Here is a 17460-nt window from a genome sequence, read left to right on the forward strand (position 1 = left end):
ATATAGGACAGATCAATGATTTGAATCTCATTTCTTGTAAATTTAATGATTAAACTTTTTGCAAGTGATTCTTGATCCTTTCTCAATTTACTAATTGTTTTGTTTTATCTGTAGGTGTTCACAACTATGGAAATAACAAAACGATCAGGTGTGGACATTTCGAAGAGAGGAGGCTGCTGAGGTTAAGCCCTGCTGTTGTAACGCTGCTGCCTTGCTTGCATTTGTGCTGCTGTAAGGCCGGCTCAACTTGCATCTTGCTTCCACTCAGGTAAAACCAACACAAATCGCAGCAGGAACCGTGAAACGGATTTCCTTGTTGCAGTGTCTTGAGGTGTCGCAGCAGAGGATCACACATGCAGCGGGCATGCAGAGCAACAGTGGGATGAACCCTGGTTTGAACTTTATCTTAGTTCTGCTTGGAAGGGCATTGATGTAACAAGTGGTGCCTCCATGAAGTTTTGGCTTTGACCCTGTTATCAGGTAGGCCATGACGGATGACTACCGAGCAGAATCTGGAACCTCTATATCCATTCAGATGATTGTGCTTCCTTTTCTGTACTAGGTCCAGTACCTAAAGTCTCTCCCGGTGATATTACTGTTTATTGTTCCTTAAATGTACGTTGGGCTGCTGAAGGGGGTGAAATGAATATTTTTCTTTGTATGGTCTAGCATCATTGTACTTAAGTTTTTTTTTAAAGTCAAGAATTTGTCTGTAAAGGAATATGCTACGTTTGATTAACCACTCTCCAATTTTGATATTTTATCAAAAAATATACTGATTATGATTCAGGAAGCATATGTTTGATTTTTTTTAATGTGAGGAGCTGCCTTGTTCATTACTGTCTACACTTTACTACTCAAACTTTTGAATCTTAGCAAAGTTTAATGGGCGTAAGGAACTTCCAACCAAACTTTGTGTTCTTTTAAAAATGAGTTGGAATGTGTGCATCTAGTAAATTATTTTTGCAGATAATTGCATTCAAAGCTTGTGTTTCTCCAGAAAGTTTCTGTTAAAGTGGATGTCCTCATTTTTTTTGTCTTTGTGTTATTTGTGTTGAAGTGTTGGTTTAGTTCTATCTTGAGCTCTTCTCATAGATTGTTTCTTTTGGAACCAGGCAGTTTTAAAACTATTGATGTAGTCCTCATTGTGACCAATTGAAGTGGCGACTCGCCTTTTATGCTGAATTTTAATTTTGAACATCTGCATACTGAGGTTGGGTATAAAGCATGCACTTTCACATTGTTTGTGGCCTTGTATGTTTGAGGGTAAGCACGGGGGTGCTTGGATACTTAATTGGAATGATATTCTATTTGCATTTATTTATCACTGGTGCTTGTCTGATTAGAATTTTTGGTTTGCAATGTCTGATGTATCCCGCCTCTAAGCAGCACTAACTGAAACATTTCTATTGTAAACAAAGTTTGTTATCCAAAATACTTTTAATAAAAATCTATATCAAACTTGATGGTGTGCAAGGATCTGATGAGGCAACCAGACTTCATTGGGGTTGTAAATGCATTTCCCTTTGGTGTTGCTGTTCCGTTGAAAGTGGTGGCTTTCACAACTGTACTTAAATCTTTGCTAAGAATCTTTAAAATTTGTATCCAGTTCAACGCTACTCACAAAAACATTTGAATTGCAAACAGGAATATGGCACTTGGACCCTTAAGCATGCTCCAAAGTTTAATATGGTTGTGGCTGATCTGATTGAATTCTCAACTTTGCAATTTGTCCACTTGTGGGGAGCTTTCAACTTCCTTGCATAACAAATATCTCTCCACCTCGGCCTTAAATATTCAGCATTAGCCCTTGATTTGTGAATTGCAACCCTTTGACTAAACATTTTTACCTCTTCTGTCTTGAGTTATTTTAACATCCTCAAATAAAGAGACCAGAACTAAATACCTTTCTACATGTAGAAACATGTCTACTATTCTGTTCTGAAGATGTGGCCTCCATGTGCAAATGAAACATAACCCCTCTGCAACTTGCCTCCATCTTGATTTCCAGGACTTGCAATTTGGGCCCAACCAAGTTCTAAGGTACCAATATTCCATCTACTGCTTCTCGCAACAACTCTCCCTCCAAGCCCTACACTCTCTGCCAGTACCATCTGGCTCCTTGTCAGTCGCTCCTGCAGCTCCAGGCCTCACTTTACCTCACTTGCAAATGGACCTCTCCTCTACCGGATCCATGCCTTCAGCCACCTAATCTTATCTGAAGAAAGAACCCCAATGAAACCATCATCCATCCATTCCTTCCACAGATGCTGCCTGACCAGCTGAGTTACTCTGCACTTTGTGTTTGCTCAACGTTCCAGCAGTCTCTGTGTCTGCCTACTTTTACAGTTGATTAATCTTGCAATAAACAATAAAAATTACTTTGTGGAACCTCATTCTTGGTCTAGCATTCCATACAGATCATAACTCTGTGTTTGTTGAAGAGAGTTTAGAGATACAGCCTGGAAACAAGCCCTTGAGCCCACCAAGTCTACGCTGACCACCGGTCACCCGTTCACACAATTTCTGATATCAATAGCCAATAGTCATTTATTTGTCACATACACATAAATGTGTAGTGAAATGAAAAATTACCCGCAGTTCAACAATAAGACCAATAAGAATAATCAATAAAAATGCAATAACACATACAATCATAAACTAACACCAAACAAAAGAAACATCCATCACAGTGAATCTCCTCCAGTCACCTCCTCACTGTGATGGAAGGCCAGAATGTCTTTTCTCTTCCCTGCCGTCTTCTCCTGTGGTCAGGCTGTTGGAGTTGCTATGTCGGGGCGGTCATGGCTCCCGACATTGAAGCCCCCGCCGGGCGGAGAAAATCCTGCGGCCTATTCCATGCCAGAGCTCCCGATGTCAGCCCCCACCTAGGGGCCTGCGGGCTTCCGGCGGCCCGCGCCGGAGACGAGTCGCAGCCGCTCCCGCAGCCTCCGAAGGCAGCCAGCGCCGCAAGTGGTGAGTCCGGGCCGCGGGCTCTGCTAACCAGAGCCCAGGTGGTCCCAGTCGGAGGTTGCCAGCTCCAGGTGCATGGCCGGTGGTAGGCCGCAGCGGGAACGGAGACACGACACAGAAAACAAAGGTCGGGTCTCCGGTGGTCTGGTGCTGTTAGGTAGCAGCACTACCTGCTATGCCACTGTGCTGCCCCGGAGAATTCTCTGGCTTCTGGATCTCAGATGTACAGTTTAGAACTAGACCTTCTGGCCCACCGTCCATACTCTCCATGCTTCTGGAGCCTTTGTGCCTTGGTAATTTAGCTGTTCATTTGAACACTAATTCTACTGAGATTTCTCTCCCCCACCCCACTTGTTTAAAAAAAGTAAGTTTATTTACAGATACAAAGACAACTCAAAACACTATTCTAAAGTGAGGTTAATCGAAAAAGCAAATGTGCATATATGTATCAAAGCAAAATGTTTTACTCTAAGATAAGATGCACTCGGGGCCCCTGCAGTGCCCAGAAGTCCTTGAAATTGGCCATGGTGGCAGTAGACAGTGTGCTCCCTCTCCAGAGACGCACGGGCATAAGGCCGAGAGGAGAGGAGAGGGGGGGGGCTTGGCTAGGCCCAACAGCAAATTTCCCTCACCCACTTGGTTCACACATGTAAAAAGCCCTATTTACAAACTGAGGAGCCCCACAGCAGAAGTGTCCTGAGCTAATTCTGCTAGCACCATCATCTATTGTACAAGTGATGGCTCCCACTGATTGCTGCAGGACGGTCGATGACAGTGATGTAACATTTGAAACAGATGATGGACATGAAAGAAGACAAACTGAGGGGCTTTAAAAGAATAAATTAGCTTTTGAATTAAATTCAAAAGCTGCAGATGCTGGAAATATCAAAATGAAACGTGTTGCAAACACTCAGCATGTCAGACAATTTTTAAACTCTGATTCCTGTAAGGTGCACCAGCCTACCTGCAAGTTTCTGCAGATGCAGCACCCCATTGGGGTGTATCACGACTTGATATGGAAATTGCTCTGCCTAAGACCACAAGAAATTGCAGAGACTTATGAATGTAGCCCAGTCCATCACAGACCAGTCTCCCCACTGCCGACTCATCCACATTTCGGGAAAGCAGCCAACATAATCAAATACCACTCATACCCTGTTCAATTTCTCTTCTCTTCCCCTCTTTCAGAGTGAGCATCCTGCAAGGCCTCTCCAGCCCACCTCTCTGGGTTCATAGAATGTCTTTCAGGCTCTGTTCTGGCACATCTCCACCAGTTATAAAGAACAACGAATGCAAGGGCTGAATAAGGATCTTGGCTCTAAGAGTCACCTATTCCTTCTCCCCAGAGATGCCCCCTGTCCCGCTGAGTTACTCCAGCTTTTTGTGTCTATGTGGGTAGGAAGTGTTAAGATAGAAATTGGCCTATATTCACATCTTTATGTGCTGCCGCAAGTAAGAATTTCATTGTTCCATTTCGGGACGTACGAAATATAACCATCGCCTCTTGAAATGGGACTGGCCCATTATGCCAACTTGATAGGCATGGGCAAGGTGGGTTGTAGAGCCTATTTCCGTGCTGTACAGGAGGAGGAGAAGAAGCAGGGAATTGAGTTTTTAAACGTTTGTTCCAGAACGTTCTGGCTAGTCAGGTGATAAAAGTAGATTTAATGTTCTGAAAGGAGAGTGGGGTTTTAAAGGGAAATCTACATGCTGCAATCGAAAACCATCTTACAGGTGTGCGTGTGTGTCCAGGGCGGGGCAGGGAGCGGTACATTCACTCAACAGGGGAGAGAGTAACGGAGGCTGTGTTCCTGCTTTTATTTTAGATTTTCAACATTCTGCAATTGGTTTACATCGTGTTGCAGTTACCAAAGGTGGGACACGTTTGCACCTTGCAAAGTTACAACTGGAAACTTCTTAAGGCCGGGTTAATCTCACCCTTTTTGGGTCAGTTGGTGCGTGATCCAACACCCCGTTACTCCATTTCGCTCAGCAAAACAAAACAAAGTACTTACTGGAGGAACTCAGCGGGCCAGGCAAGGAATGCTCAAGATTCCAGCATCTGTATTTCTTGGTGTCCCTGTCCCAGTGTGAATACAAGCCAAGGAACTGCAGGTGTTGGTTTACAAAAAGAAAAGGTACAACGTGCTGGAGTAAGTCAGCGGGCCAGGCAGCATCTCAGGAGAACATGGATAGGTGACGTTTCAGTCTGAAGAAAAGTCCCGACACGAAACGTCCACTGACCATTCCATCCCCAGATGCTGCCTGACCCGCTGAGTTCCTCCAGCACTTTGTGTCTTGCTCAAGATACCAGCATCTGCAGTTCCTGGTGTGTCCGCCTCCGTGAGTGTATTATGTGTCGGAGGGCAGTAATTGACGGGCAGAATGGCTGACAATCCCTTTGAGGCTGCTGGTTTATTTTCGTTCAAACTGGGTTTTTTATAACGCCACTGTTCGCAGGCAGGCGGCGCCGAGCGACCGACCGTCCAACTCCAGGAAAGCCTAAGGACTTTGATTTTGTTACAGGGAACGGAACCCTGAAAGTGAGTCTGTTGGGATGAAGGGTTGGTTGTTTTCAGAGAGAAGAGGCCCAGGTAGCCTTGGAAGGGCGAGGAGGAAGGTTTATTCCAGGACGAGAGAAATCTTATTTCATTATCTCAAGGGAAGACCATTAGTGATGGTGTGGTGATCAAGAAGGATTTCCTAATAGGGACCTCATAAATCTGAATGACGCCCCAATTTCTCATCATGAACCCCTAAACATGGCATCCTCATCCCCACTGTGAACCTTTTCATCAATATGCCTCCTGACTCTTAATAGCCATAACCTCAAAGTGTGCCTTAAACTACAATGTTACCTGGGCTGTAGAAAACAAGGAACTGCAGATATGGTTTACACAAAAGATAAGACACAATGTACTGGAGTAAAACAATGCTGTCCTAACCTGCACCAACCAATTGTCATTTGCCAATTGCCCCTGTTGGTTCCCCCTCTGGAAATGTCCCAAGTTTCCGAAGTGGAATTCTCTGCCTCAGAAGGCAGTGGAGGCCAATTCTCTGAATGCATTCAAGAGAGAGCTAGATAGAGCTCTTAAGGATAGTGGAGTCAGGGGGTATGGGGAGAAGGCAGGAACGGGGTACTGATTGAGAATGATCAGCCATGATCACATTGAATGGCGGTGCTGGCCTCCTCCTGCACCTATTGTCTATTGTCTATCCTGGTCCCTTCTTGCAAGGGGTGGCACAGTGACGCAGCGGTAGAGTTGGTGCCTTACAGCACCAGAGACCCAAGTTCACTCCTGACCTCGTGTGCTGTCTGTACGGAGTTAGTATGTTCTTCCTGTGAACGTGTGGGTTTTCTCTGGTTTCTTCCCACGTTACAAACACGTGCAGGTTTGTAGGTGAATTGGCTTCTGTAAATTGTTCCGAGTGGGTAGGACAGACCAGTGAACGGGTGATCATTGGTAGGCATAGACTCGGTCAGCCGAAGGGCTTGTTCCACACTGCATCTCTAAAATTAAAAAAATTAAGAAAAACTCAGTAGGTCAGACAGCATCCCTGGAGAAAAAGGAAGGGTGACGTTTCATGTCAGGGTCCGTCAGTTTGACCCAACACGTCACCTATCCTTTTTCTCCTAAGAGGCTGCCTGACCCGCTGAGTTACTACAGCATTTTGTGTCCATTTATGTTACCTGGGCGTGCGAGCTTACGTTACAGAGAGAGATTGGATGGTTGTTGTTTGGAGCTTAGGAAGCTGAGGGGTGACCTTATTGAGGTGCACAAAATCATGAGGGGCACGGATGAAGTGAAAGCTCACAGTCTTTCCCCCAGGGTAGAGGATCCTAAAACTAGAGGGCACAGGATTAAGGTGAGAGGGGAGAGATTTAAGAGGGACCTCAGGGACAACTTTTTCACTTAAAGGGTAGTCAATGTCTGGAATGAGCTGCCAGAGGAAGCTATAGAAGCAGTATAAGGATGACTTATAAAAGACATTTGGACAGATATATGGATAGGAAGGATTTAGACAGGAATGGGGGAAATGCAGGCAAATAGTTTAGTTTTAGTTTAATTTTGAGATGAGGCATGGGAACAAGCCCTTCGGCCCACCAAGTCAACGCTGACCATCGATCACCCATTCACACCATTTCTACTTTATCCCACTTTCTCATCCACTGCCCTCACACTAGGGGGCAATTTTTAAGGGGCAATTAACCTACAAACCCGCGCGAACATGTCTTTGGGATGTTGGAGGAAGCCGGAACACCCAGAGGAAACCCACGCGGTCACAGGGAGAACATACAAACTCCATACACAGACAGCACCCAAGGTCAGCACTCGTCCAGTAAGCCACTTGTTCGGCATGGACAAGATGGGATGAAGGGCCAGTTTCTGTGCTGTGAAGCTCTACGGTGCTATGACTATTGGGTGTTGAGGTGGTGGGGCTGTGTAAAAGTCCCTGCAGTCCCAGAACCAATCTGATATTCAACAGAATAATTGATCCAATAAAATTACAGTGGAACTTGCTTTGCATTCCATGCTCAGAACCAAAACTCTTCAAGGGCTAAATTTTGTCAGTTTGGTGGAGAGGATTACTTGATTAGTATGGGTGTCAGGGGTTATGGGGAGAAGGCAGGGGAATGGGGTTGAGAGGGAAAGATAGATCAGCCATGATTGAATGGCAGAGTAGACTTGATGTGCTGAATAGCCTAATTGTGCTCTTACAACTTGTGAACTTATAACCACCCTGGGAGTGAAAGGAAGGGGCAGGTTGTTGGGATCTGATGCTCTTATCCTGTACCTATCACTGAAGCAGGACCTCAAGAACAGCTGGACACATCTGGCAAAGGGTGTGACCGTCGCTTTGAAGAGCAACATCTGCAGAGCACGGTGCAGGGATTGAGTAAACCCTCTTGGACCACAACTGCTGCGAACAGTCCGACCTTTCAAACATGCTGGCAGAAAAATTTGGGTGAGTGATGGCGAGGGGCCGAGTCCGGGCACCCGAGGGTGCTGGGCCTATGGACCAGGTGTGGGAGAGGAGGGGCATCGTTGTGGGTGCTGCCTCGTGGAACGCTCAGCCACTGTGAATCTCCATTCCCATTGGGGAAACGGTGGAACATAGAACTTCCCGGTGGAATCATGATTAAAGGGAGAGACTCTCAACAGGTCAGGTGGTGAGCCCATTGCCTGTCCCTCTACCAGGCCCAAGTCCGTACCCGTGGGTCCCTGGAGAGGGAACACGCGGTGCTCATGGGGACTCTGGAGGCCTTCTCTGCTGACCAGTCACCGTGGGGGGGGGGGGGGGGGGGTCCAGTGCATTGTGCATACGGATGATAATTGATTGATTGATGTTTGTAAACTGCCATTTGACAGAATTGATCCTGCCAGTACTTGTACTGTGATTATAAAGTAAAGTGAAATAAAGTACACCCATACACCCACCACCCAGTCAGGCATACACCCATACACCCACCACCCAGTCAGGCATACACCCATACACCCACCACCCAGTCAGGCATACACCCATACACCCACCACCCAGTCAGGCATACACCCATACACCCACCACCCAGTCAGGCATACACCCATACACCCACCACCCAGTCAGGCAGACACCCATACACCCACCACCCAGTCAGGCAGACACCCATACACCCACCACCCAGTCAGGCATACACCCATACACCCACCACCCAGTCAGGCATACACCCATACACCCACCACCCAGTCAGGCAGATACCCATACACCCACCACCCAGTGAGGCAGACACCCATACACCCACCACCCAGTCAGGCATACACCCATACATCCACCACCCAGTCAGGCATACACCCATACACCCACCACCCAGTCAGGCATACACCCATACACCCACCACCCAGTCAGGCATACACCCATACACCCATATACCCACCACCCAGTCAGGCATACACCCATACACCCACCACCCAGTCAGGCATACACCCATACACCCACCACCCAGTCAGGCATACACCCATACACCCACCACCCAGTCAGGCATACACCCATACATCCACCACCCAGTCAGGCATACACCCATACACCCACCACCCAGTCAGGCAGACACCCATACACCCACCACCCAGTCAGGCATACACCCATACACCCACCACCCAGTCAGGCAGATACCCATACACCCATACACCCACCACCCAGTCAGGCATACACCCATACACCCACCACCCAGTCAGCCATACACCCATACACCCACCACCCAGTCAGGCATACACCCATACACCCACCACCCAGTCAGGCATACACCCATACACCCACCACCCAGTCAGGCATACACCCATACACCCACCACCCAGTCAGGCATACACCCATACACCCACCACCCAGTCAGGCAGACACGTGCACCGTCAAGTTGAGTTTTTCCTCAGAAATGCAAGTACAGTGCGGACTTTATTCCTTGGAGTGCAGGAGACTGAAGGGAATCTTTTTTACACAGAGGGAGGCAGGTATATGGAACTGGTGCGCTACAATGTTGAGAACTATATTCTGCACTCTGTATCTTCCCCTTTGGTCGACCGTACTTGATTTTGACTTGATTGTATTTATATATACTATTATCTGATTGGATAGCATTCACAACAAAGCTTTTCACTGTACCTTGGTACAGGTGACAATAATAGACCTAAACCTCATTAACAACAGTTAAGAGACATTTGGGCAGGTACAAGGATAGTTGAGTTGAGTTTCGTTTATTGTCACGTACCGAGGTACAGTGAAAAGCTTTTGTTGCGTGCTAACCAGTCAGCGGAAACAATATAGATGATTACATTGGAGCCATCCACAGTGCACTGATACAGGATAAAGGGATAGGAAAGGTTTAGAGGGATATGGGGAAGCGCATGCAGGTGAGACTAGTGCAGATGGGCAACTTGGTTAACGTGGACGAGTTGGGCCAAAGGGCCTGTTTCTGTGCTGTATGACTATATCGTTCTATAAAAAGGTTTATTTCATTCACCTCTTGTCCTTTCTTTCCTCTTAACACAGGTCGCAGAGCTACGGGACCCAGGCAGAAGATGAGAGTGTGGAAATTCAGCCAAAGGTGTTCAGCGAGGGTGACTGGCTACATACCAGCCCATCATCGACGTTAGGGTTTCTGGGCAACTCCTATGTCTTGAATTTTCACCCAATTTTGATGACAAAATTTGCCTTTCCCAGAAGCCGGATGGAGGCTTTGGAAGGTGAGGTTCAGTTGAGATTCTGAAATAAAAGATTCAGTCCAGGACAGAGGCCAAGGAGATTGTGTGATAAAGAGCAATTCGAGGCTTCATTCAGAGTAGAGGGATCTGAAGGAGCTTGACTCTGTGTGTGACCCCCGGAGTGTGTGATGGGACGGTGAAGAGGGAGCTTCTCTCTGTGCCTACCCTGGGAGTGTGTGATGGGACGGTGAAGAGGGAGCTTCACTCTGTGTCTGACCCCTGGAGTGTGTGATGGGACGGTGTAGAGGGAGCTTGACTCTGTGTCTGACCCCTGGAGTGTGTGATGGGACGGTGTAGAGGGAGCTTCACTCTGTGTCTGACCCTGGAGTGTGTGATGGGACGGTGTAGAGGGAGCTTCACTCTGTGTCTGACCCTGGAGTGTGTGATGGGACGGTGTAGAGGGAGCTTGACTCTGTGTCTGACCCTGGGAGTGTGTGATGGGACGGTGTAGAGGGAGCTTGACTCTGTGTCTGACCCCTGGGAGTGTGTGATGGGACGGTGTAGAGGGAGCTTGACTCTGTGTCTGACCCTGGGAGTGCACTATTGGTATATTCTTCCCCTTGCAGTTACCTACAATGCCAAGGCGCGTCAGCTGATTGTGCTGGACAGCATGGGTTGTGTGAGCTGGTCCCTGAATGCAGTCGGTGGAGGTGAGTTCAGACAAAATAGGGCATAGGATGCTGGAGTGACTCAACGGGTCAGGGGCATCTCTGGAGAACACGGACGGGTACATAGTAGAAAGCATACTATTGGGATGCACCACAGTTTGATTTGGGAACAGCTCTGCCCAAGACCGCAGGAAATTACGGAGAGCTGTGGATCCAGCCCAGTCCATTGCACAAACCAGACTCCCCACGATTGACTCCACTACTGAGATGAGAGCTTGGCCAGGGTGGTGTGGATCTGTAGATCCTATAGATCCCTTTGATGGTGGGGAGGTCAGTACCTGCGAAGGACTGGGCAGTGTCCACCGCTCTCTAATCTCTTTCATTCCTAGGCGTTCAAGTAACCGAACCAGGTCGTGATGCAACCAGTCAATGTGCACTCTACCCTACACCTGTATATGATATGCCGAGTTCTTCTGAAGAAGGAAACCTAAAATTGGATGCGCTCGATGCACTCGAGCAGTTCCCACAAACTAACATCCCTCTCCTCTCCTCTCCTCACCTGGCCATCTTTGTGTCCCAGGGGAGCCTCCTGCAGCCAACCTTGAAGGTGCTGGAGGCATTTCCCCAGTTCACCCCCCTACTGGCCCACTCCTAGACATCTCCAGCACCCTCCCGGTTATGCCGTCCGATGAGTGTCCGGTCGAGTTTCCTGGACCCACTGACCGACGAGCCTTTTGTGACCTTACTGTGTGGAAATTAATTGATGCATGTACATAGTCAAAGAACAATACACCATGAAAACCATGTCCATGCTGGCCTAGGAGGCATATTGGCCTTCTCTCGTTTGTCTGCATTTGGCCTATATCCCTTTAAACCCTTCCAGTTTGTATATCTGTTCAAATGTCTTTAAAGCTGTATTGCATCCCCTTCTATAGCTTCCTCTGACAACTCAATCCAGATACGGACTGCCCTCTGAGTTAAAAAGTTGCCCCTGAGGTCCCTCTTAAATCTCTTCCGTCTCACCTTAAGCCTGTGCCCTCTAGTTTTGGAACCCTCTAACCCGGGGGGATGCAGACTGTGAGCCTCCACTTTATCCGTGCCCCTCATGATCTTGTGCACCTCAATAAGGTCACCCCTCAGCCTCTGAAGCTGCAAATCGTCTCAGCCTATCCAACCTCTCCCTGTACCTCAAGATAGTGTTTTATTGTCATATGTCCCGAAAATGAACAATGAAATTCTTACTTGCAGCAGCACTACTGATATGTAAACTTTGTGCTCTGTGAACCCGTATCAATAGATATATAAAAAATAAACAAACAAATAAATAGACAATAGTAGCGGAAACGCAAAAGGTAGAAGAGATTCCTGGTGAATCTCTTCCACCCCCTTTCCAACTTAATGACAGCCTTCCTACAGCTGGGCGACCAGAACTGCTCTAAACACTCAGGCATCCTGAGGTGAAATATATTGGAATGCTTTCATTTGGAGAGTGTGTGACGGGGTGTGTGGTTGGTGTGGGTTAGAATGTGTGTGTTGACTGGAACGAGAGTAACATTTGTAAAGGGAGATTTTCGTGTGATTAATCCTAGTCTTTCTTATTTCCAGGTAAAAGGGAATTGGCGTTTCCCAAGCAAATGTACGGCATTCTGAAACAAATTATCTACTGCAGCAAGTTCAATGTCTATTTTGTCCTGGGAAAGGATTGCTCCCTGAAGGTACAATGAAATTCCAGGGCCAGGGAATGCCAAACCAGTGGTTCCACTCACACAGACCGGGAATGGAGGAGTGCAGAGACTCGGGGTTGAAAGGGTGGAGGAGGTTTCCAGAGAAAGGGAGGGGGCAATGCCATGTACAGATTTACTTTACTTTAAGCTTTAGAGATACAGCGTGGAAACAGGCCCTTCGGCCCACCGAGTCCGCGCTGACTAGAGAGCAACCCCATACACCAGCACTATTGTACACACTAGGAACAATTTACCGAATTTATCGAAACGTATAAGATTATTAAGGGGTTGGACACGTTAGAGGCAGGAAACATGTTCCCAATGTTGGGGGAGTCCAGAACAAGGGGCCACAGTTTAAGAATAAGGGGTAAGCCATATAGAACTGAGATGAGGAAAAACTTTTTCAGTCAGAGAGTTGTGAATCTGTGGAATTCTCTGCCTCAGAGGGCAGTGGAGGCCAATTCTCTGAATGCATTCAAGAGAGAGCTAGATAGAGCTCTTAAGGATAGCGGAGTCAGGGGGTATGGGGAGAAGGCAGGAACGGGGTACTGATTGAGAATGATCAGCCATGATCACATTGAATGGCGGTGCTGGCTCGAAGGGCCGAATGGCCTCCTCCTGCACCTATTGTCTATTGTCTATAATTAACCTACATGCCTGTGCGTCTTTGGAGTGTGGGAGGAAACCGGAGCACCTGGAGAAAACCCACACTGTCAGAGGGAGAACATGCAAACTCCATACAGACAGTATCTGTAGTCAGGATTAAACCCAGGTCTCTGGCGCTGTAAGGCAGCAGCTCTACCGCTGCACCACTGTGAAGCCTCTTGCAAGAGAGGACCAAGAACTTCAGAAACTGGGACATTCCCAGAGGGGGAACCAACAGGTATGGGTTAGGACAGAACTGGTTTTTATTCCTGGGAGCAGAGCAGGTGGAGATGGTACTTTGGACATGGATGAGAAACCCTTCCTTGGATGTGAGGAACACAGAACATAGAACAGTATAGCACAGGAACAAGCCCTTCGGCCCACAAATGGCCGTACCCAACATGATGCCAAGATCAGAGAAGAAAGGCGCAAAGAGCTGGAGTAACTCAGACGGTCAGGCATCATCTCTGGAGAACATGGAGAGGTGACTTTTTTTCAGTGTCCCCCCACCTAAAATGTCTACCTATCCATTCAACAGTGGGTGGTGGGTGCCTGGAACATGCTGCCAGGGGTAGTGGTGGAGGGAGATACGTTAGTGGCTTTTAAGAGGCTGTTTTAGGTAGGCACGTGGATATGGAGGGATATGGATCACGTGCAGGCAAACAAGATTAGATTAACTTGGCATCATGTTCAGCACGGACATTGTGGACCGAAAGGCCTGTTCCTGTACTGTACTGTTCCATGTTCTAAGAGTGTTAACCCAGGTGTGCGGTGGTTGGATGTGGGAGGTGGTATCACTTGAACTCTTTTGGCATAACCCGATCCCAGACTGTAAGCCCAAAGCGGGAGGTAGTGGTGGGATCTCTCGAGGAAGAGGTGCCATCGATGATTTCTGGCTGAACTCTCTCTCTGCAGGTCTACAACAAGGATTTCTACGAGACCTTTGCAGTTCTCAACTCTGACATGAAAGTGGTGAAATCTATCCTATTTAACCCGAAGACTGATGAACTTATTACTGGCGGCATCGGTGGAGTCAAGGTAAATATCTTCGATCTTGGTGGAACTGCACCACATTTTCCACTTGGGTACCTCACAACCCAACAGTATAAAAATCCAGTTTCAAGTGAAACCCCCCCCCCCCCCCCCCTTACCCTTCCCCTGGTTCTCCTCCAGTGCGCACACATTTCTCTTATCAACTTCCAATTCCCACACCGGCCTTTCTGTCCTGGCCTCCTCCATTGTCAGAGTGAGGCCACAAAATGGCCTCATATTCTGCTCGGGTAGTTTACAACCCAGCGGTGTGAACATTGAATTCTCCAATTTCAAGTGATATCCCTCCATTCCCTGCGTATCTGTTCCTATCCAAAAGTGTCTTAAACATCACTATTGTATCTGGCAGCGTATTAGAGGGGTTTGTGGTTTAGAAGGATATGGGTCAAATGTAGGCAAATGGGACTGGCCCTGTTAGGGCTTCCTAGCCCTGTTAGGAAGGGAAGGCCAAGGGGGCTACTGGTAGGTGGGGGGGGGGGGGGTCGAGTGTCAGGGTGGTGGTAGGGAAGGGTGAGAGTACATTGTGTTGACCTTTGAAGGCTGAGAATGCTCCCATTAAATGACCATCTCTTTCTTGTCAGTTCTGGAAGTACAAAATCAACCCAAAGAGCACAAACAAGATTGTGGCCATGTCCAACTACGAACTTTTCTTGAGGTATGGTGATGAGGGAGTAGATGTCATAGCGTCGTACAGCGTGGAAACAGGCCCTTTGGCCCAACTTGCCCACACCAGTCAACATGTCCCATCTACACTAGTCCCACCTGCCTGTGTTTGGTCCATATCCCTCTAAACCTATCCTATCCATGTACCCGTCTAAATATTTCTTAAACGCCGTGATATTACCTGCCCCACTACCTCCTCCGGCAGATCATTCCATACACCCACCACCCTCTGAATGAAAATGTTACCCCTCAGATTCCTATTAAATCTTTCCACCCTCAGTTTAAACCAATGTCCTCTGTTTCTTGATTCCCCTACTCTGGGCAGGAGACTCTCTGAGTCTACCCGATCTATTCCACTCATGATTTTCAAAGGTTTCAAAGGTCTTTTATTGTCACATGTACCATAAGGTACAGTGATATGCAAATTACCATACAGCCATACGAGGGGGAAAAAAGCAACAAGAAACACAACTACATAAAAGTCAACATAAACATCCACCACGGTGGATTCCCCACATTCCTCACTGTGATGGAAGGCAAAAAGTCCAAAATCTGCTTCCTCTTTATTCTCCCGCGGTCGGGGCAGTCAGACCATCCGTCGGGGCGATCGAAGCTCCCGCAGCCGGCGGTCGAAGGACCTGCGTCGGGGCGGTCGAAGCTCCCGCGGCTTGGAGTTCCGAAGTCAGGCTCTGACCAGAGACCGTAGGCTCCGTGATGTATGTCCGCAAGCACCCACGTTTGGATCTCCTAGGTCGATCCCTGGCAAAGGGATTGTGGGCTCCGCGATGTTAAACTCCCGTAGGCTCCCCGCAGTGGAGCTCTCAAAGGTTGGTCTCCAGCAAAGGCCGCCCACCCCTCGATGTGCGGATGGAGATACGATACAAAAAAAAATCGCATCGCCAAGAGATTAGAAAAAGTTTCCCCCAGCCCCCGCCCCCCACATAAAACAAGCTAAAGAACACTAAAAACATACATTTAACACATACTATTAAAACACAAAGAAGGAAGGGACAGACAGACTGGTGGCGAGGCAGCCATTGCTGGTGCCACCCGGTGTGGTAAATATTAAATAATGGTCACTGAAAGAAGGAATAGCAGATGGGTGATCTCGACTTCAGTGCATTGGGTGTCCAATGCGTTTGATTTAGAATGTCTAAGGTGGTCATGGTCAACATCTTGTGGCTCAGTAACATGGAGATGGTGGGCAGGAGTTGTTCTATCCCTTGCACCTGCTCCTATCGCAGAGCGTTGTGGACGCAGCCCAGACCATCACACAAACTAACCTCCCTCCCTTCCATAGACTCCATCTACACCTCACGCTGCCTCGGCAAGGCCACCAGCACAATCAAGGACAAGTCGCACTGCGGTCACTCCCTCTTCTCCCCTCTCCCATCAGGCAAGAGGTATAGATGTGTGAAAGTGTACGCCTCCAGATTAGTCACTGAGATAGCATCATAAATGTGGAAACAGGCCCTTCAGCCACACTTGCCCACACCAACCAACATGTCCCATCTGCACTAGTCCCACCTGCCTGTGTTTGGCCCATATCCCTCTAAACCTCCTATCCATGTATCTGTCTAATTGCTTCTTAAACGTTGCGATAGTCCCTGCCTCAGCTACCTCCTCCGGCAGCTCGTTTCAAATATCCACCACCCTTTGTGTAATTTAAGGACTTTCTTCCCAGCTGTCATCAGGCAACCGAACCATCCTATCACCATGTGGAGAGCAGTCCTGAGCTACTATCTTCCACATTGGACATCCTCGGACTATCTTTGATTGGACTTTACTGGACTGAACGTTATCACATTATTCCCTTTATCCTGTATTTGTTCATTGTGGATAACGAGATTATAATCATGTATTATATCATATCATATCATATATATACAGACGGAAACAGGCCTTTTCGGCCCTCCAAGTCCGTGCCACCCAGCGATCCCCGTACATTAACACTATCCTACACCCACTAGGGACAATTTTTACATTTACCCAGCCAATTAACCTACATACCTGTACGTCTTTGGAGTGTGGGAGGAAACCGAAGATCTCGGAGAAAACCCACGCAGGTCACGGGGAGAACGTACAAACTCCTTACAGTGCAGCACCCGTAGTCAGGATCGAACCTGAGTCTCCGGCGCTGCATTCGCTGTAAAGCAGCAACTCTACCGCTGCACCACCCTGCCGCCCGTCTTTGTCTTTCCGCTGAATAGATAGCATGCAACAAAAGCTTTTCACTGTACCTCGGTACACTTGACAATAAACTAACTTAAACTAAAACCTCACCCATTACTCCATCTCCAATATGTCCAGAAATCTATCTCTCTCTGGTCCCTCTTTTCCAGCTTCCTCCCCCTACTACACTCAGCCCGAAGAAGAGTTCGACCCAATACATTGTGTGTCTAATTCCTCCACAAATGCTGCCTGGTCCACTGAATTACTCCATTGCCCATATTCCAACGCCTGCAGTTCCTTGTGGGTTCTCTCTGACAAGTCTGAGCCCCCACAAGGGGTGGGACCCTGGGGCGCATTCGCACCCATCACATCCTCTATGGTCTCCCCAGACTC

General features: G+C 47.8%; 1 protein-coding gene across 1 annotated transcript in view; it reads left to right on the top strand.

The window, feature by feature from the left end:
* The window catches only part of LOC144601817 (thioredoxin reductase 1, cytoplasmic-like), a 51766-nt gene extending 49467 nt beyond the window's left edge, over positions 1-2299 (top strand). The window contains exon 17 of the mRNA XM_078414265.1: positions 115-2299. Within this exon, the coding sequence (XP_078270391.1) occupies positions 115-180 (66 nt within the window). The 3' untranslated portion in view covers positions 181-2299. The remainder of the gene's footprint in view (positions 1-114) is intronic.
* The last annotated feature ends 15161 nt before the right edge of the window (positions 2300-17460 follow it).

This window comes from Rhinoraja longicauda, chromosome 17 (assembly GCF_053455715.1).
Source record: "Rhinoraja longicauda isolate Sanriku21f chromosome 17, sRhiLon1.1, whole genome shotgun sequence".
Lineage (NCBI taxonomy): Eukaryota > Metazoa > Chordata > Chondrichthyes > Rajiformes > Arhynchobatidae > Rhinoraja > Rhinoraja longicauda.